Here is a 22,500-nt window from a genome sequence, read left to right on the forward strand (position 1 = left end):
ATAGTATTTATAGAGTTTTAGCTTTTAGTTTTAATTACTTTTTCGCTTTGGAATAAAAGCGTCTGCTAAATGACTAAAAGTAAAGATCTTATACATGTATCAATACTATAAATTCTACTGAGATAATGCAGGTATGCAAACTCACCTTCTGAAGTGGTTTAGTGCTGTATGCTGGTGTCCTGTAGGCACTTCTCTCGATCTCTGCTGTGGGAGTTTTGGAACGGCCAAGTGTGGCAGAGAATCCAGCGTTGTGCTTTCGAGAAGCAGCAGGACCTAGGAGAACACTAAATTTATACAACCAGTTTCCAGATAGGACAACTCAGCGTTTATTATTATTATTATCATCATTTAGAACAAAAAATATTATTATATGCAAAAAATATATACAAATTATATACAATAACATAATTATGATTTTTAATGTTTCTGAAAGAAGTCTCTTATGCTCACCAAGGTTGAACATATTTGATCAAAATCAGCGAAAACTGTTATATTGAAAAAACACGCACTCACACATTTTGGCTACATGAACACACAATCAAGCACGGTAAGATATATGTATTTATAGATATATATATATACACATACACAGTGGGTACGGAAAGTATTCAGACCCCCTTAAATTTTTCACTCTTTGTTATATTGCGTGTGGAGGAAACCAGGCACTGCTCATCACCTGTCCCAACAGTGAAGCATGGTGGTGGCAGTATCATGCTGTGGGGGTGTTTTTCAGGTGCAGGGACAGGACGACTGGTTGCAATTGAGGGAAAGATGAATGCGGCCAAGTACAGGGATATCCTGGATGAAAACCTTCTCCAGAGTGCTCAGGACCTCAGACTGGGCCGAAGGTTTACCTTCCAACAAGACAATGACCCTAAGCACACAGCTAAAATAACGAAGGAGTGGCTTCACAACAACTCTGTGACTGTTCTTGAATGGCCCAGCCAGAGCCCTGACTTAAACCCAATTGAGCATCTCTGGAGAGACCTAAAAATGGCTGTCCACCAAAGTTTACCATCCAACCTGACAGAACTGGAGAGGATCTGCAAGGAGGAATGGCAGAGGATCCCCAAATCCAGGTGTGAAAAACTTGTTGCATCTTTCCCAAAAAGACTCATGGCTGTATTAGATCAAAAGGGTGCTTCTACTAAATACTGAGCAAAGGGTCTGAATACTTAGGACCATGTGATATTTCAGTTTTTCTTTTCAATAAATCTGCAAAAATGTCAACAATTCTGTGTTTTTCTGTCAATATGGGGTGCTGTGTGTACATTAATGAGGGAAAAAAATTAACTTAAATGATTTTAGCAACTGTTGTTATTTTCAACAGGACAAAATTTTTATAAAGAGATATATGGGACCTAGTTGAGATCTTGTTCAAAATTACCAGATCTGTTGGCAAGCTGGGGGCTGGGTCCCCGTGGGGCTCGGGGCATGCTGGGAGCCTTCAAGCTGGCCTGATAAAGTGAGTCCAGCTCTGACAGCTCCTCACAGGGTGAGCCACGTCCCGACCATGCATAATTCTGGGAGTTGTAGTATCGATTGACATTCTCTGCCCATCGCTCCACGGGCATAGGGCCAGCTGGATGCTGATCCAGTGCTAGTGAAGATGGGGACGGAGGACAGGGGGATGAGGGGGAGCGGAGGTCTGATGGAGAGTACGGGGAGGACTCCATCACTGTAGGACGGCCATCAGGACGTTCCAGACTGTGACAGGACCAATTACGTGAGGGTGCCGGGAGTGATTTTTGACAGGCATCAGAAGTGTGGCCGTGGGGTGCGTGGGTTAGGCCATGGAGAGACTGAGGACGAGGTGGGTTTTGCAGTCCTTCCCCAGAGTTGGAGTGATTAAAGATGGAAGGTGTTTGACGGGCACTGAAATGAGATGGACTAGAGGGCGAATTGAGTGGAACTGATGACTTGAAAGGAGCCTCGCAGCCATTCACTGCAATCACAGGCACAGTGGTAGAACTGCGTATACTAGCAGTTTGTACAAGAGAATTTGTGGTGGTTACAGGGTCTCTGGGACCCCACGTGTGTGACTGCGGCCCATTATCTGTCACAGCAAGAGGACTGGACTTGTCCCCTGCATTGCCCTGCTGCTGGGAAGGTGTGTCTGTATGGTAGGAGACAGGAGGGCCGGGGGCTTCAGAAATCGGTTTATTTGTAGACTGAGGTTTCACGTGGACAGGTGATGGTGGTCTTAATGCATCTTCTGAAACGGACTTCTCATCCTCTTCTTTAACATTTGTCAGAAGTATTTGGACCGGGACAGACTGTTCACTAAATGCAGAACATGAAAAACAGCAATGAGTTTCTGATAATAAATGATGTGAACCTACCTGAGTCAGTATCTTGAATCAGTTCTTGAGGATGCCATGCAGTATACAGATTTGTTTCAGCCTCTCTAACAACGTGACATTACCTGAGCAGCTCGTTCCAATATGATCTCTTACACTAACCTAGCTTTCAATCCTTAAAACAGAATTGATGATTATTATTTTTAGGCACAATGCATGTTTCCTCTTCTTGTGTGCAGGGCTCCTGGAGCACACACACACACACATATACACAACTGCAGCCAACAGCAGGTACCTGTGGGGCTGTTTCTGTTCCTTCTCTTCCTCCTGTTGCTTCTGCTGCAGTTCCTGCTGCTGCATGCGCTGCTGCAGACTTCGTGCTCTCCTCATGCACTTTTGCATCCTGCCCTGAGAGTTAGCGCTGCTCTCAAGCAAGGTATGCCTTAGTTTAGCTACAACGAAAAAAAAAAAAAAAGGGGGGAGCAAAAGAAAAATGAAACAGATGCAGAAAATAAAGAACCGAATCATGGGACGCATGCAAACACACACTACAAAGAACTGAAATGAAAAGGGTCTTGAGGGGAGGGTCACACAAATAGGGAAGATGGGGAACCTAGTAAATTCCTTTACACAAATGTTAAATTCTCTCAAGCACAAAATGATTAAATTATAATAAAGTTGACTTAAATCAAAATGAATTGTAGTTCAGCCACTGAACACAAAAAAAGCAAATTACACGAGCCTAACACCGCATCTCTGTATAATTAGTTATAAGTAATTACAGAATTCTTTCCCCATCATATGAGCTGCAATCTACCCAGCCCTACAGAGGCTCTGGAAACCGTGAGGCTGGTGGGGGAGTGAGGTGTAGGTAACACACAGGGGCCAGGCCATGGAAGATGTGAGTGTTTGTGTGTGTGTGTGTGTGTGTGTGTGTGTGTGTGTCCGTGCATATGGTCACCACATAAATGACAAACCTCAGGGTATGACACACAAAAGACAGACAGACGTAAAATTACATTGGTAATTAAACGGTTTCTACATCAATCGCAGTCAGAAAGACACAGAGCATTTTATTGACATTTATAAAAACTGATAGTTCTAGCCCAGGGGCTGGACTCACAAAAATCTTTCTAAGAAAGAAGTTAAGAAGTTTCTTAAGATAAATTCTAAGTAGTTTGTAAGAATGTTCGGAAGTGCAATTCTTAAAAAGTTCTTAAGTTCTCAAATAGTTTATTTTTTATTAATATAAGTGGAGGCAGAATAAACAGGCTTGCAGGGGATTGTTTCCGCAGACTAACTGATTGGATAAGTCCTACATCCTTCACCACAGAGATGTCATTTTCAAAATGTCATGTTATGTCATGTTATGACATTTTGATTAAAAATTATGTAAAATTATATTAATAAAAATAAATAAATTAAATAAGCATATGCTCAGATGAATTGCCCACAAGAAAATTATACAATTAAAAAAGAGGTCCCTGATTTACTTATTGCTGGTATTTATGATGGTTTTTAAGAACATTCTTTTCAAGAATTCAAATCCTTCTTAAGTTTTGTCTTTATAACAATCTTAAGAAAAAATATAAACATTAAGAAATGTTTTTTTTGGAATACAAAATATTCTTAACTTTATTCTTAAGTTAGAAGTTAAGAATAAAATAGCAGTTAAGAATTCTTAAGAATGTTTTGTGAATCGGGCCCCCAGATTCTGGTCAATTCCTGTTACTTTAAAACACTTGCCTGTGGCTGTGCTTTATTGTAAATATAGTCATTGTTTAAGGGGCTGCATGCTAGGCACTGTATTGAAAAACCCAAATAATTCGACCACTAATGTTTAAATGTAATAAATATATTAAGATGATCAAATTTAAAAAGATTTCAATAACTGCAATAGAAAATGGTGACAGTGCTGTAGATAAGATTTGGAACTGAAACAAAGGTCAACAATTTTAGTTTATTAGCCAAGGGACAAGGTGATTAGCTGATGTAGATCTCAACACGATCACACATGACTAGCATTGACTATATTTAAAATACAGCAGAACTTATAGTGCACATCATACTACACGCTGGGAATTCATTAAGGTTGCCATAGCGCTGGGCCCAGGTTGCACTTCTTTTTGGCTGCTGGTGGGTTTCTATGGTTACAGGCAAACCAGCCTGTATCATTATGACCTCACAGCCAAACTCCAGAATATTCGAAATACCAAGGCATGTTGGCCCCTGTATATGCAGACTTAAACCATGACCCTACTATTGTCTGAAGGCAGACAGTAATATATAGTAAAAATGCAGCTATCTAGTGTATGAAAGCATTGCATTAGTGAGAGTTTCTATATGGAAACAGAAACAAACACATTCAAACACAGAGATGTACAGACACACAAACACATGGCAGAAGTGATAGCAGCAGCAGGCTAAGGGCAGGATTACTTACACATTGCTTCGTTAACCACAGACAGAGCAGCGGCCACCTCTCCTGCCTGTTCCAATCTCAGAGACTGGTCTAACAGAGACTCTGCCTCCAACACACACCTCTCAAAGCCTTCCCCTTTCCCTGCAGGTAACAAACATCATAGCACAGCGCCATTCAGGATGGAAACCAGCACACCTGCATTTCTCACACACACACACACACGCAGTCCCAAGCTCCAAAGGATAAGCCACAGCAGAAACCCAAGGAAATGCATACGGAGACTGAACCAGTCCCTTCGCCCCTTGAACGGCATGCTGACGCCTCACCTTGGTTCTGGAGCTCATCCAGATCCATGAACTTGCTGGGTCGGGGATTGAAGCCCATGGCCACCTCTTTCTCCTTTTCCTTTCGCCTCTGTAACTCTTGCTCCCTGGCCCGGCGAGCTACTTCCTCCTGTAGCTCATCCAGTTCACTGCGGCCCTCGCCTGCCACACACAAACATGAGAATATTAAGGAAACAGTCTGGGACAATCCATTGTTGCATTTACACAGTCAACCAATTCAGTTTTTTTTACTGACACCTTGGACATATATATGAGCTCTTTTTGAATGAGGGTAAGCAGCAAACACTTTTTTGGCATTCAACTTTCAAATGTCATTTGACTTACATGCAGTATTGTTATTAACTAAAAATAAATAATTTTTGGTAATTTCAAAGATGAAATAATTTTCAATGAATTTTATTTTGCTTCGGCAACTAATTGAAATAAGTCTAAGCTGAAGTACTAAAGCTAATAAAACTAAAACTGAAATATAAATTTAAAAAAAAAATGTTAAAGTCAAAAACACAAAATTACTTAAATTAAAGTGAAAATATTAATAAATAGAATACATCAAATGATTAATACTAAACTAAGACTGCTCACATAAAACATTGTATCTGATTCTCTTTTTAATTCTGAATCTTTCTTCTTTCACCATGGTTGATACAGCTGCCGTCTCAACTACACCCAATCTGACCAAAGGTACCACTCAATAATATAAAATATAATATCATGCAATTATTGTGATTGATCACCGCTGTCACTTCATAACTCTGGTACGTACGTTAATCTCTACTATTAATGTAAACATAGTCCTAAGCAAATAGACAGGGGGAAAAAATGGATGCATTGTCAAAATATTGTATTTGTGCATTAAGCCTTGCAGTATGATATCAGCGGCACAGTTTTAATATCCACAAAATTCTACATATATAACAAACAGTAGGTGGTGACCAAAAGCATCTATTCTGGTCACATGGAAAAGCACAAACAGATATAGCAGTTGATAGTTCTCCAGGGCAGACTCATGTTCCTCAGTTTACATAACAGGTATACAGAGATAACATTTCACAGAAAGGAACGGGATGTATTTTGCAACTGATTCTGTTCAATACTGCTTGCTTATTATATTAAGCTCATATACTGAAACAGCAAGAAGGGCATGTGACACCTAGTTTAAACATTTAGAAAGAATGGATCATACCGTAAGGTAAAGAACAGGTGAAATTGCCCACATGTTGGCTGTATGATGACTATAAACACACATTCATACTGTACACACCTGAACTCATGTGACTGCTGCCCTTGACTGATGCTTTGACATCCTGTAGTAGGGCACTGCTGCTCTTGGATTTGGTGACAGTCTTCCATGATGGGCTGACATCAGGAGGCAGCTTTTTCATTCCTCCCTCTTGTAAGCTGGAAAACAAAAAGAGAGATAAATGAGGAGCTAACAAAGATCCTTATCAGTTCTGACAAGATTTTTTGCATCATACCTGTGCGTGCCATTACTAGCGCCCTCACTAACAGGTATGTCCAGACTGACGGGGCTGTTGCTGTTCCTCTCACTGCTCTCATAGCCGCTCTCCATCCTCTGGATAAGCCGTGGGGGCTGCCCTGATCCTCGTCTCAGGGGTCCCGGTAGGTCTCGAAAGGTGGTCTGCCCTGTTGAGGCCGCCAATTCCCCCTGAGGCCCTGGGTCTTCAGACAAGAGAGCTCCTAGCGGACTATACCCGGCCTGCTTGCGGCGTTCCCTGCTAAAGATGCTGTCGATGTTAAGGGCCTCTCGACGAGGCTTCCAGGGTGGACGGTACCGCCCTCCAGAGGAGCTGGACTTGGACTCGCTGCTGGTGCTGTCGGCTTCCCAGTCTCTGGCCTTAATGGTGGAGTCGGGTGGGCCAACAGAGCCCGAGGATGATGCGGAAAGCGGACGATTACGGATAATGTTGCTCATAGTCTCCTTAAAGTCTCGAAGCCGACTGGAGCTAGGTTTAGGTAGGGAACGAGGAACCTGCTGCTCTTTTAAAGTCTCGCCTGTAAAAGAGAGGGAGAGGAAATCATAAAAAATAAAAAAAAAGAGGAAGGAGGAATGTTATTTTTACATAAGCTAATATTACGGAACACAGTCAGTACAAGCAACAACGATGACTAATGCAGCTCGCATTTATTGTTCAACATGCTACTCAGTCCACTAATGATCTGTCAGAATCAATCAACTGACACGGTTACCGATTATTAACCAGGTTTCCAATAAAATAACACAGCAATGTTTGTGGTGTGGTGACAGCATTATATTGTTTAATTGCATACCTTCACTGTGGTAGCCGGCAGACAACCCCTCAACTGTCTTAGCGCAACGACTCCTTGAATCACCCCGGGCCTCGAATTTTCGGGGCCTGCTGGCACTTCGTTTCCTGTCCAAAATTCCTCCCTTTCTGTCTGAGACCACATCTTGTCTGAGAGTGTGGCGTCGCACTGGATCGCTGTCAGGACCTTCACAAATGAATAACAACAAAAGTCACTGTTTGAGTTGTTGTAGAAGAGTAGGACAGGTGACGCACATTTACTGTGAACCCAGGCACTCCGAGACACTGAAAACACTGGATCATGAGCTGCTCATGTGTAAATGAAAACAGTGCCATGCTTTACTCTGAAACACTCAAGCACTGTAATTATATCAAAGCCTTTGCAATTTGATAAATAACACTAAACCAGATCGACTACTAATTGTGCAGCCCTAAGCAGGGCATAAGACAGATAACATTAAGTTAACTACTGTATGGATCAACTCAATGTCAATATACCTAATATGGTGTCTAAACTGTGTTTGATTCTAGGGTGAATGTATATACTGACGTACCTGTATTTTCCAGGCTGCTGTGGGAGGCAGAGTCGTTGTCTGGGTTACAGATGACGGTTCCCTGGGAGTCAGAGGAGAAGTGGGAAGCCATAGACTCGTGGTGGGAGTGTGAATGCTTATAGCTGTAGCTGTCTGTGGAGGAGTCTGTCCGTGTGTCGCTGGAAATTGACGGCTCACGGCCTGACAAAACAAACAGAAGATGTGATGCTCATCACTGACGCTACAAACTGGAGAACCCATACTCCTATAAAAATGTGACTGGAAAAAATAGTTCTGAGAGGTAACAAGGCACATCTAGGTATTCTGGGTGGATGTTTACTCAGGTCAAAGAAGCCCATCCCAAAGTTTAGATATAGCTCAGGTCCACCCTTATATGATTTTTTTCTGCTGTTTTATTGTCTGTCAAGCAGTAAAACTGTAAGTCCAAAAGCTTAGAAAACTAACAGCACACTGCTCCTCAAACAAGTCTCAGAATATGAGGCATCATTCATGTCTGTAGCACAACACTTGACTCTTCTGCAAAGTAATAGGTTGTACTTTGTAAAAATGTTTAATTTAATGTTTATTGTAATTTTTAATTGGTTAACTGTAAATTACCTTACCATATACAATGAAAAACAATAAATGGTTTAACATTGCACTATATTTAATTGTACATTAAATTTTCAGTAAATTGTTTATATAAGTAACTTATGGTTTTTGCAAGTTAAAATGATAAATTACTATATAATTTATGGAGAAAAACAGTAAAAAGGCACTCCCAGAAGTCCCTGCATGACACATCACATGAGATTACATTATTTAAACAGTTTTATTTCTTTTAAATTTTGACTACATAATGTCTATTAGGATGATTTGTGTTACATTTCATGTCAACATATATTGCATTATTTTGTTATCTTGTATGTTATACTGATTTGTTTTGTCTTTGTGGGTATAACCCTGTGCCCCATTTATACATAAGTATTGTCGATGTTTTATGGACAGGTCACTTACAATGTACTCTACTACCACCAATATTATCACAGTGCTTTTCAGTATATTTTATGGTAAAAAGCAGACTTTTGTAGATCAAGTAGATTGGTAAACTGACATTATATCACCTAATGAAATATATGGTTATTACAGCTTCTGATTCTTTACAGTAAATTTAACAGGAAGGTTTTTTTTTTTTTTTTAACAGTGACAGTCTTAGCAAAATCCACTAATCTGTCTAAAATGCAATGCATAAACATAATTATTATAATTAGTACTGAAATATTACTCATTTTGTTATGAATTAACATTTGCTTCAGTGCTTAGAACTTCCCCCTGAAGGTGCACCAAAGAAATGCAAAGAAACAAACTGGCCCAGTAAACTGGCCTTATGCTGATGTGCAAGCACCTGAATCCTCACTGTCGTAGTATGCTTTTGTGTAGTGATGTAGGTCTAGGCGTGAAGCCAAATCCTGAGCTGACACTGGCGTCCCCCGGGGGTCAGCATAGAGCAGCAACAGCGGCTGGTAATGCCCCTTTATACAGCGGGACACCACATCCTTCCACTTGGGCCCAATCTGTGAAAGAGAGAAAATAAGAGTGAGACTGAGAGAGTATAGTTTTAAAGCAGTTTAAATTATACATTTGACAGATTTTCAAAAATCAGTCCCTAAAAAGCTCAACCAAATTACTCTCACCTAGTGAAAAACTAAACAAAAGCAAAGACCTGTTTGAAATATTCTGGATACCCTGAATAACAAGGCTGAAACTGAAACTCAAGCCTGACATGTTTCCATTATTTTCAGACCAATCTTACACCGACTCCATCTTCCCGAATGGACGACTTTCTCTACGCTCCCTCCATAACCAGACAGGATGTCTGAGCGAGCCGCAGTAACAGACAAGCATGCACGAAAACGTGAACATGTGAGCGGGAGAGTGAGTTTTAGTGTATGTGATTGGTTGCAGTGGACTATCATGGCGGTTTCTCTCTGTAGGCCACGCCCTGCCACTGTCCAGCTGGGGTTGTAAACAATAATGGGATATCCATGTTTTCAGAGGGCTAATGTAAGAGCTCTGCGCAGCTCACGTGCAGGTCAGCATAGGCTTGCCAGACCCCACAGAAAAAGCTGCTTAATTTGCAACTGTCTAGCACTGCTATTATGAAGATAAAATCGAGAGCATCCTGACCAGCTGCATCACTGTGTGGTATGGCGCCTGCAACGCGTCCTGCCGCAAGACACTTCAACGCATAGTGAGAGCAGCTGAGAAGATCGTTGGTGCCTCTCTCCCCTCCCTTCAGGACATCTACAACACCCGTCTCACCCGCAAAGCCCTCTGCATTGCAGGTGATCCCACCCACCCGACACACAGCTTCTTCAGTCTGCTGCCATCAGGGAGGAGACTGTGGAGTCTCCAGGCCAGGACCAGCAGACTGAAGGACAGCTTCATCCATCAGGCTGTCAGGAAGCTGAACTCCCTCCCGACCTTGCCCCCCCTCCCCTCTTTTGCCCCACGCACCACTGAACTCTGACCCTCTGATGGACTCTCCCACTCCCCCCTCCCAAATACACACACACACTGTCACTTTAATCAGTCTGAAATAAGCTCTTTTGCACTACAAATCATTTTTTTGCACTACATCACTATATCTGCACTGTTGTTTACTTTACTGGTTTGCACTCTATCTTCCATATGCCTTGTGCTTTATATATATATTTTTACATTTTACCTTATTTGTATATTTGTATAGTTGTATTTTGTATTTTGTATAGTTGTATTTTGTATTTAATCTGTATTTATGTTATCTGTATGCACCCAAGGGTCTGAGAGTAACGCAATTTCAATTCTCTGTGTGTATGTGCTGTACATGTGGAAGAATTGACAATAAAGCAGACTTGACTTGAAAATTCTGCAAGTTCAGAACTAAGGGAATGACACACCACTCTAAGTGACATTACACACATTATGTTTTTCCAAGTAGTTTCAACAGTTGCACGAATTATACAGTAAACGTATTAATGTAAAAAGTAGGGATGCACAATATATTGGTAATATCAGTCTATTGCAGGGTTCCTCAAATCTTGCCCTGGACGGCTAATGCGCTGCAGTGTTTAGCTCCAACCCTGATCAAACTCACCTACCTGTAATTTTCTAATGATCCTGAAGACATTGATTAGCTTGCTCTGGTGTGTTTGATTAGGGTTAGAGCTAAACTCTGCAGGAAAGTGGATCTCGTGGGCCAGATTTGAGGATCCCTGGTTTATTGATTAGTATCAGCTGATAATGAAAATTTAATTGAGCATTCTCATTTACTCTATTTTTATATTTAGATTATCCTTGAGGTCATCTAACTCTTACTGAAAGTTAATTTTTAAAAATACTAAAAATGTAACATGTTAAATTTATTAGTCAGAAATTCTCAATTAATATCCATTTGTCATACTGGCAAAATAGTATAAAATTTTTGTATTTAATAACATTAATATTTAGGAATGTCCTGATGAGGTTTTTTGCGCGCCCAATCCAAGTCTTTGTATAGATCAGTGATGGGCCCTTCCAGGCCACTTTCCTGCAGAGATTTGATCCAACCCTGATAAAACTCACTTGCCTGTAGCCTTCTAGTAGTCTTGAAGACAATGATTAGCTGGTTCAGGTGTGTTTGATTAGAGTTGGAGCTAAACTCCAGCTGAAGGAAAGTGACCTGGAAGGGCCAAGTTTGCCCACCCCTGGTATAGGGTATCTGCCGATACCGAGTCCCGATTTGATTCTTGTATATTCCTATAGGAATTTATGTTTGGTGCACACTTCAAGTACATTCAGATTATTAAAATCAATCCAATGTATACAGAGTTGTGCAGAGCAAAATAAATATATGTATGATGCATGTTTATGTATTATACATACATACATACATACATACATACATACATACATACATACATACATACATTCAGATTATTAAAATCAATCCAATGTATACAGAGTTGTGCAGAGCAAAAGAAATATATGTATGATGCATGTTTATGTATTATACATACATACATACATACATACATACATACAATTATGTCAAAATACGTATTTTGGCGAGTTACCTCATAAACGTAGTCTTGAGTTATAAAGTCTTAAATTAACTTAAAGAGTTTGGAGAAAATAAGATATGTGTCAGATCCGCGTCATGTGCATCAGGTTTTAAAGAGACAGCACTGCTTTTAAAGTAAACCCTGCTGAAGTTTGTCATTGACGTAAATCAAAGAACAAAAGAAAAAGAGAAATCACGACTGCTCTAGTCGCTGATTAACTTTTGTAGCTTGAATAATGATTAATCTGTATAGTTTCTGCATATACAATTTATATGTTTATGTGAAGATTGTTTTAAAATCATTTAATATTTCAGAGCTTATTAAATGTTAATTTAATAGTTCAATACTTTAAGTCAATACTTCATTAATAATAGGATACTTACTTAGTAAATAGATGCCATTAAAAACATTTAAAATATACTGTCTTGATGTTGTTTCTACATTCATTTGGAGGTTCAATGTGAAATTATTACAATATAAATATGCAATTAATCATGATTAATTACAGAAAAATGTGTGATTAATATTTTTTAATCGATTGACAGACAGCACTAATGTTAACCTTTTATAGATTTTAGATTACAATTTAATTTCTAATTTTATAGGTCCCCCCAGAAAGAGATCAGGACAGCCCCCACCCCCTTGGCCCCCTTCAAATTTTCAGTTTGATAATCCGGCCCTCAAATGAAGCTAATTGAATAGCCCTGCTCTAATCCGTTAATATGGGAGTGGAAAAAAATACGCACCACATATGCACTGCAAACGGAGTATGTGTGAAACAGGCGTAACACGATGGCCTGCTCCGTTTGCTGAAAACATACAAAGGACGAGAACCTCATCGTTTTTTTAGGGACAAAAAGAAAAAAGTTACATCAATAAATCTGTTAGTTTTTTTTCCTTGAAAGTAAAGTAAAGGACAAATTAAAAACATTGTAAATATGTTTAGTCATTGTAGTAGTAATAACTGGCTGTTTTTGCAAAAAGAGTTTCATGGCCGGTAAAAAAATTTGATTGGCCAGTAAATTTGATCACATCACCGGCCATTGGCAGGTGTGGCAAGAAGTTAGTTTTAGGCCCTATATGTACATATATATAGACTACTTATATAAAATTCTTGTATTTTTTATGTACAATTTAAAAAAATGGAAAAAAGAGAAACATTTTATAAGTTTATATTTCATTTCAGTTTCATCTGAAATCTGATTTCTATTTTAATATATTTTAAAATGTAATTTATTCCTATGATGGTGTCTTTACTATAGATATTGATCAATTTTATGCATCCATGCTGAATAAAAGTATTAGAACTTTTGAACATTATTGTATTTTCGACATGGTCCAAAATTTTAATATTTGCGCATAACCATTCATTGACGTTCACCTGCTATGCATGTTGTGCAATGTGGCAAGAAGTTAGTTTTAGGCCCTATATGTGCATATATATAGACTACTGATATAAAATTCTTGTATTTTTTATGTACAATTTAAAAAAATGGAAAAAAGAGAAACATTTTATAAGTTTATATTTCATTTCAGTTTCATCTGAAATCTGATTTCTATTTTAATATATTTTAAAATGTAATTTATTCCTATGATGGTGTCTTTACTATAGATATTGATCAATTTTATGCATCCATGCTGAATAAAAGTATTAGAACTTTTGAACATTATTGTATTTTCGACATGGTCCAAAATTTTAATATTTGCGCATAACCATTCATTGACGTTCACCTGCTATGCATGTTGTGCAATTATGTCTTTATGTTACGACCATATATTAAATGTGCATTGATGACTATTGATATGCATTGAGCTACTGGCATGTGCACATATACCTGCACACACAGACTCATAAGTGGAGAGTCAACAAACTGTTGAATTATGTAAAACAGCACACAAGCACTAACGGAGCAAACACACACATACATTCACCCACCCACCCACCCACCACATGCTGGGAGCCTGTGGGGCACTGCTAAATAAGGAGCCAACACATTGGTCTATCCCAGTTAATGATTCTACACAAACTTCCCGTGGTCAGGGCAAGATGATTACCTCTTTCACATGAGCATCATCGAAGTAAATCCACTTGCGGATTTTGGTTTGGAAGAAGAAAGTAGAGTAGTGTTTGCCATAGTAACAGACCACGCCCACCAGGTAGAGCTCCGCCTGTTTGGCCTTGTCCTCTGTCACTCGGTAGAACAGCTATGGGTACAACGAAGGAGGAGAGGTCACTTATTACTCATAAATACATACACACCACTCTTGATCTCTAGTTTGGGCCTTTTAAAACGGTTTACATTTCACATTGAAACAAGAACACAGTACTTTGTGAAATGCGAACCTGTGTTCTAAGTAAGCCTGAAATCAGTGGCAGACATTATTTTATGTGTGAGTCCTTGTCATTGACACAACAAGTTTGAAAAGTTCTGCCTGTAAATCCCATGTGCATCACAGTGGTCTCAGAGTTGCAGCACTGCTGTTTTGAGACTCCATCCATAACATTCAAAAGATTCTGTTTTCAGCTGTGGGTTTGTTCATCTATCAACTGATTTATGTCAGCAGAATTGAGTGTAGTTTGTGGGATATTTTAACTTAAGGCAGGGAGCATGTCTTACATCTCCGAGCCGCAGGACAGTGCCCAGGCTATGAATGACGTCTTCTGCCAGGTCAGAGTGGTCTGAGTCCCACACGAGGCCAATGGTGATGATCTCTGGTGAGTTCATAAGGACACGTCGAATACGGAGCTTCTCTCCACAGTTGCCCTGTAGATGAGAAAAACGTAGAGAAGGCTTTTTTTTCCATACTGGAGCTTAATTAAACACACACATATATACATTTACATTAGCCATTACCATTAATTCCCATTCCCCCTGGCCAAACTTACACAGTCACCCTAACACAGATCATAAATCACAGATGAACAACCATATTTTGTGTGTTTATATTGCATACGAAGCATGTCTGAGGGTCAGGATAACAAATCTGTTTCAGATCTACTCACATTGTTCTTCAACTTTCAAATGTGTTGAATACATACCGAAAATCTTGCAGTAGTGTCAAATCTCAAAACATGTTTACTTCCATTAATACTAGTGAACAAACAGACCAAGCATAATATAATCTAATAATGTAATGATTCATTACTACAAGAATGTCTTATATGAATAGCAGAGAAGTCAAAATTTAGTTTAGTTTGGTTTGCACTTAAAATTAAATAAATAAATACTTGCCAATAGGTTAAAAAAAACTTGTTTTCCCTTTGAATATCAGAAGTCTCTTACTAATGCAGCATTTATTTTATCAAAATAAAAACAGTAATGTGAAAAATATTACAATTTAGAAACCGTTTTGTACTTTCATATTTTAAAATGTAATTTATTCCTCTGATGTCAAAGCTAAATTTTCAGAAGCCATTACTCCAGTCTTCAGTGTCACATGATCCTTTCAATGCTGAAAACAGTTGTGCTGTTTAATATTTTTGTGGAAACCATGATACTTTAAGGATTCTTTGATGAACCGAAAGTAAAAAAATAAAATAAAAAAAAAACAGCATTTATTTGAAACCGAAATCTTTTGTAACACTAAAAATTGTTACTCTCACTTTTAAAGGAAGTATTAATTCCATTAAAAAAAATCCTACTGACTGTAGTGTATCTTATGTCATTTTGCCACTGAAGTAAATATATCTTGTTTCAAGGATGTTTAGATATTTTTGTTGAAAAACAAGACAAAAATACTGATTAAGAAAATAATTTTTTGCAATGTGATAAGCTGTCATCCCTTATCCAAGGAAATCCTGATCTGACATGAAAACAAGTGTGTTTTGCGTAAGAAGTTGGACCTCCTCAGGGCCACAAGACTTAACATTCCAATGATTGCATCCGGTTTTGACCCAACGATTACTTAATGGCCACAATCCTATTCAAACCCAGACAAGCACCACATCCACACACACACACACACACACACACACACACACACACTCTCTCCCCGGCTTCATTATGCCTATTTAGCACTTGATTTGATGGAGCTGGGTGTGGTGGCGTGTGGTAATGCTAACCGGACAGTTGCGCAGGTCTCCCACAGTGCTGGCATTCCTCAGCAGCTCTCCGAACATGTCTGGGGTGGCCTTCTCCCGGCATTCCAGCATCCGCACTGCTTGGTTACTGTAGCATAACCAACACATGTCACACATTAAGATAGCACAAGCAGCTCTCATATCTGTTTTTATGGGTGAAGTGTTTGTATTTGTTGGCTTTGATTAAGTAAACAGCCTATAATTACTATATGAATGTAAAAATTGAAATGGAATTTGTGACACCAACCTAAACATTTGATTCAAGTGTTTAGGTGTGTTTGTGTACAGTGTTTTTTGTATTCATGAGGTCACCATCCAGACCGGTTTGATCTTATTGTTGCAGCAGAGGTCACTGCACCTCAATGACACGGCAACACTGCGTGCCTGAAGCAACATTGCAGCTCAGGCAGATTTCAGGGAGACAGCCTTGCCAATGTCACAATGTTACCTGGACAGGCTCCTCTGAGTGAGAATGTGTGTATACAAAAAATATATTAAACATAGTTATTCTCACTGATATTAAAATATAAACATCAAATATAATATGATAAAAGTCTAAAATCTTCTACTTCAGAAATGTTGCCTGGTTGAGAGCCAAGTTTGAAGCCGTTATTCAGATATGCGTACATCTTTGACTGAGCATCAGTTTAATTTTATATTAATGGGCAAAGTTGCCACATTCATTGGTAATAATAAACAGCCTGCATTAAGGCTAATAAACAGTTTTAAAGGCATTTGAACTGTATAAAAATATAATTCATGCAATACTGCAAAATAAATAGTCAAAACTTGTGTTAAGTACATTTGTTCTCATTAGAACATTGAATAATTCCTTTTGTGTTGCATGTATTGTAACTCATTTGAACCAGCACTATTTGTATAACTAATTTCCTGCCTATGTAAACTGCACTTAACATTTCATGTAGGCAATAGGCAGCAGGTAGTGAGGGAGATCACTAGGGCTGGGGAAAAATATTGATTTCTCGATTTTAATCGATTCTAATTTTTATGAAATTATATTGATTCATAAATCCCAAGAATCGATTAGTCTAGTCTGTCAGATAATGAACGGAACATTGTAGCGCACCTCCCATCCAATAAATTGCAATAAGCTTTGTGATTTGTTACTTTTGATATGAAGCAAAGTCTCAGATTTCAAATTCTGTCCATTTTATTACAATATTCAAATATTAAATGCCGTTTTAATGCCGTTTAATGTGGAGTGACAGATCGCTGTGAACTGATCGTCTCCTCCGCTTTAATAGCAGTTGCAGCATGAAATATGAAAATGAAATGATAATCCGAAGGTATGTTAAAAGAAAGAGTACAACTTACTGAAATCCGTCTCCTGTCTCATGTAATCGTGCAATCAGTGTTTCAAACGAGGAAAGACAACAATAGCTTGTAAACAATGTCGCGTAACGTCACATTTACCTCTGAAAAAAACATATTCGATGACCATGAACTCTGCTAGAAAAATGAAATCTAGACAGGAGCATTTTGCTAAATATGGACCATATAACATTTAATTATAATTCGTTTTTTTCCCCACTGTTCTTCAATATTTAATTTGTTTGAATAAATCCATCAAGTTTTTCTGACAACCACCATTAAATGTTTATATTTCAAAAAACGAATTGGAGTAGAAATATAATTATGCAATTTAAAGTTAAAGTTAGTATTAAAACTCTTGAGTATATTGTTTGTATCTAAATCAGCAAATTTCAACCTTCCATATTATTAACGCTCATATATTTTACAGCATTAGTTGAGAGATTTTTTTTTTCCTTGAGAAAATTTGCCATGTCCTGTACCTGATATATATCCAAAATAATCGATATTGAATCAAATCGAATCGAATCGAAATCGGAATTTAATCAAAGCTTGTGAAGGATAATCAAATCGAATTGGGAAATTTGTGTCAAAACCCAGCCCTAGAGATCACTAGGTTTTGAAACAGAGATAAATGGCTTAGCTAAATAATTAAAAAGATTTTAATCCATTGGTTATAGTATTTGGGGTGGGACGACAGTAATCTGGTTCAAAGACACAGGGAGTCAATGTCCTTGTGCAGACGAAAGCGCTTCTCCACTGCAATGTCAGCTATTATCATAAAAATCCTCCTTAATCACAGAGCTGCATGCTGGAATATTCATGCAGTCCTTTCATCGTTGTTGTGCTTATGACTGTTTGTTCCCGACGTTAAGTATCTGCTGCACTGGCAGGCTGAATGCAGTAATCCAGACTGCGTCTGCAAACTGCGACTGCGCAGCTCTAAAAGCAGATGCTGACCACGTTTGATTGTCTAATGCGAGTTTCTGCTTTGTATCTGGCCGCTCACCATCCATGATTAAAAGCAGTGGCACTGCTGTCCAGAAGACCTAGAGTAATATTTAAGATGGCTGTTGCCATGTGCTCTTGGCCATTGAGGGAATCTCTCTCTGTTCTGATTGATTTCACTGTGTTTGATGTGGCAGAGAGCTCATTTGCTCAGCTGGAGAAGAGTATAGGACATGAAGTTTTCTGTGCCGTACAAAGTGTGGCCCTTTTTGGTCCCAGCTTTCAAAATGACCTCATTCTTTAGCATCGCTCATTTTTGTGTGTGTGTGTGTGTGTGCTGCAGGAATGATTTTGCTCACCACAGAGAGGTGGTGGAGATGTAGTGGACCATCTGAATGAAGGGCAAGGGGTCTGAGGAGGCTCCACAGTTGCTGCACACACACTAAATGAGAACAAAAAAGAATCTGTTAAATTATCTTTTCTATTCAAATGGACATCGTGGCAACATTTTATATTAAAAACTAGGTGTATTAGGGTTCCAACACCTTCTGACACAATTGATGCATATATAATGATGCAGATATCAATTACAAAGAGGTATTTCTAAGTGAGCAAAAAATTTACATACATTTTTGTGCATGATACATCAATGCATGTTATTATGAAAGAGAAATGATCAATGATTATTTATCTAAAAATATAAAAAAATACATTTACTGACATGTGCAATGTAGACAGGTCAGACCATGATCCAATCAAATTCTGATGTATAATTTTCAATTTTCTACCAACAAATATGTGTCAGTCAGAAATATGTCCCATTATGGAAGTTAAATGCGTTTCATATTGTCTTCAAAAAGATTGCTACTTGTTAATAAAGAGGCTTCACCTGCTCAAAGAGTGTCATGGCAAACTTCTGGTGAGGGATGCAGTGTTTGGCCGTGCAGATGTCCTCCTTAGTCTCATCAGAGATGTGAAAGTGGATCCTCATGAGGATATTCTCCTGTGAGAGAAACTTATTGCTTAATTATTACCAATCAGTGTGCTTGAATCCAAATCCCACTTAAAAGAAATGGCATGTGTCTGTCCTGCATGTCTCATGTTAATTGATTCTCGCTGTCCAGTGGGTGTGTACTGAATCTGTGAATAACAGCATGCTCAGCCCTTTTGGCTGAAGGATATGGCTGAGGATGTTGGGTTGGGGGAGGTTTGTGTTCTGTAGGGAGATGTTGAAAGTTCGCTAAGCAACTGCCCTTTACCAGTGACTCCAGTCTTGCATAATGGCCCGACAACAATAGTGGTTAAGGGGGGAAAATTGAACATTTGCAGTTTGTGGTTGCAGTTCTTACTGGTCAGCACATTGTATGATGTTGCTAAACCAGCAGTCAAGAGAGGCAGAGACAGGGAGCTAGTGTTGTCAAAAGACCCGGTATTTCGGTACCAAGTCGGTACTAAAAAAATGAACACATTATGGTACCAGGTTTTTTTTAAGTACCGGTGGTACAGAGTACCCGGTCAACCCGGTTCTTGATGCGCTATCCGAAAGGTGTGCAGATGCGCTCTTCATAAAAGCACTGAGACGTGGCGACATCAAAAGAAGGAAACACCAAACTAACAAAACACTTTAAAGACAGACACCCAGATCAAATGAAAGAGTTCAAGCAGGTAAGTTTCATTTTAATTTTTAATATTTAAATCTTCTCAGTGTTTCCCATACATTGATTTATTTGTGGTGGCCCACCACAATATCAAAATATATTCACTCACCGCCACAAATAGATTTTCCAAAAGGCTTTGACTTTGTTGAATAAACATGAGCACTGCATGTGTCAAAGTCGAAACCCGGCGCGGGTGTTTTTATATCACTGTATTTTTTAAGGAAACCGACTGTCTTCAGAAAATGATGGATGTTCAATGATGGATTCATCTTGCCTGTAATGCCTGAGCAGCGTTTGTGAGGTCAGTGCTTATTTGATTACAGCTGTTACCGGGGAAACCTCTATCTCTCCCGCTCTACAAGCGCCTCCTGCTGGCAGAGAATTAATTTGCATTTATATGCCGCCACAAATAGAGTGCAAGTCTGTGGAAAACCACTTCTGTTATGAATATTATTCAATATTTTAATGTCGAAGCATAAGCGCGGCTAACGCTAATATAATGAGCATTAGAATGAAGTTTCTTTATTAACCATTTAATACTCCTATAACTTTTATTAGAGTTAAAAAAAAACAGGAGGACATGATGATATTTACTATTTTACACACCAGAGGCTTTTAAATGAATTGTGAATCTAAAATATGCGTGTTAGAGAATGTACAAATGGTTAACATTGTTTGTGTCATATCAGTCAGAAAAGCAGCTACGGGCTTTTTTTTTTTTTAGCTAACTTAGTTGTTATTCTTGGCTGAATAACTCTAGAAGGTTTTAAAAGCCCTTTAAAATTAAATATGTACACAGTTTGGATTAAATGAAAGTATAGTCAAATTTTTTAATTAGCATGTTTTTGTGTTTTGCTTTGGTACCGAAATTGATACAGAGAACCGTGGATTTTCACTGGCATTGGTACCGAATACTGACATTTTGGTACCGTGACAACACTACAGGGAGACATTCTTTATCTTATTCTTTATGATGCTATGGCCTTTAAAATGAGCCATTAGGAGGAAATTAATCACTGTACAAAATAGGAGATGTGTGTCTGAGATTACAAAAGATTACAGCAAAGGTTTAAACAAGAAGGTTTACATTTTTTGTACCGTCAAGCTTCCTGCCAAGAGACAAGAGATAAATATTGACAAGAAAGCAGACATGCAACCAAAAATGACATGGAAGGACAGATACAGGGCAAATAGGATATCAAACAGCTTCCTTTTACTTGCACTGGTGGACTCAAGATATAGCTGAGCTAACAATGTTCACAAGAAATCTGTCAGACTGCACAACTTCCTCTTCAAGAAAATCTACCTCTTGAGCAGTGTGTCTAATTTGGCATGTGAAAGCATAATAAAGAGTATGGAATAAACAAGGACATGGAGGAGAACAGGAGGGAAAGCAGTAACGTTCTATAGGGGAGGAAAGCTTAAGGGGCGATGGTAAAGAGTCAAGAGCCCTTACGAAGCACTCGGCAGCGTCGTCCATAATGCCGAGCTGGAATCGCTGCTCATCCTGGAAGGTTTTAGCCAGAGCGCAGCGGAGAGCATCAGAAGGCAGCACCTTCTCGCTGCTGAACTGGAACTGTGCAAAAATGCTCTGAAAAACAACCAAAGCTCTCGAATTAATGTTAAAGAAAACATCAACAACACCTCATCACACAACTTCTTCAAAAATGGGCAAAAAGTGTACCTTTATACAGTTCGTCACTGGAGCAGTACCTCATTTACCCCTAAAAGGTTCATAGTAGTACCATAACGGCACATATTACTACTCTAAAGGTACAAATATTAGGCATGCTTGATATTAGATTTTCGCCGATATCCGATATGACGAGATTTTTCAAATAATTTAGCCAATGACAATACCAATATATATTTCCCTTTGTTTTGAAACAACACATAGGGACCTATCATACACCAAGCGCAATGCGACGCAAGTGTTTTTTGCTCGTTTCAGCCCAACGCAGTTATCATTTTCACATCCACCGCCATGTTGTTTAAACAGCAAACGCACTTGTTCGCCAATGGGTGTGCTGGTCTGAAAATGAGGTGTGTTCAGGCGCATTGCTATTTTGAGCCAACTGAAAACGATTGCGCCATTGACCAACTAAAACCTGGTCTAAAGTCAATGACGCAGTATTTTTTTTATTTATTTAAAAGGCGCGTTAGTAATATGCACCTATAGGTGGATGCACAACGCACGTAGACACACACAGGGATGCTCAGTAGCGCACAAACATGCCAAATATTAAAAATGAAAGGATTACAATGTAAAAGATTATTACTGTGCCCTGTAGATGGTCTGTTCGCTCGCGGGCTTTAACCTTGCCCACAAGCAGATCCGTTTCCTCTCTGGAGAAGCGTTCAGTCTTTGCTCTTGCAAATCCCGCCATGTAAATAGTGAATCAGGCATGGTGCAAGCGCAACTGGCTTTAAAAGGGAATTGGAGATGAGACTCTGATTGGTTTATTGCACGTTACACTCAAAACACACCCATGACTCATTAAGAAAATAGGTACAA

At 38.9% G+C, this 22,500-nt stretch overlaps 1 protein-coding gene across 5 annotated transcripts in view; it reads right to left on the minus strand.

The window, feature by feature from the left end:
• Positions 1-22,500, minus strand: part of LOC107568551 (inactive ubiquitin carboxyl-terminal hydrolase 54-like) — an 82,297-nt gene that overhangs the window by 7,910 nt on the left and 51,887 nt on the right. For all 5 annotated transcript variants that reach the window (XM_016254516.1, XM_016254518.1, XM_016254517.1 and 2 more), the window contains 16 exons: positions 21,442-21,576; positions 19,217-19,330; positions 18,687-18,769; positions 16,030-16,135; positions 14,585-14,731; positions 14,022-14,171; positions 9,290-9,458; positions 7,906-8,085; positions 7,356-7,538; positions 6,542-7,079; positions 6,328-6,464; positions 5,049-5,207; positions 4,744-4,863; positions 2,596-2,752; positions 1,388-2,283; positions 146-273 (listed from right to left, as the gene is read on the minus strand). In XM_016254516.1, the coding sequence (XP_016110002.1) occupies positions 146-273; positions 1,388-2,283; positions 2,596-2,752; positions 4,744-4,863; positions 5,049-5,207; positions 6,328-6,464; positions 6,542-7,079; positions 7,356-7,538; positions 7,906-8,085; positions 9,290-9,458; positions 14,022-14,171; positions 14,585-14,731; positions 16,030-16,135; positions 18,687-18,769; positions 19,217-19,330; positions 21,442-21,576 (3,402 nt within the window). The remainder of the gene's footprint in view (positions 1-145; positions 274-1,387; positions 2,284-2,595; positions 2,753-4,743; positions 4,864-5,048; positions 5,208-6,327; positions 6,465-6,541; positions 7,080-7,355; positions 7,539-7,905; positions 8,086-9,289; positions 9,459-14,021; positions 14,172-14,584; positions 14,732-16,029; positions 16,136-18,686; positions 18,770-19,216; positions 19,331-21,441; positions 21,577-22,500) is intronic.

The sequence above is a fragment of the Sinocyclocheilus grahami genome, unplaced genomic scaffold (genome assembly GCF_001515645.1).
Source record: "Sinocyclocheilus grahami isolate Dianchi unplaced genomic scaffold, SAMN03320097.WGS_v1.1 scaffold1256.1, whole genome shotgun sequence".
Taxonomy (NCBI): Eukaryota; Metazoa; Chordata; class Actinopteri; order Cypriniformes; family Cyprinidae; genus Sinocyclocheilus; species Sinocyclocheilus grahami.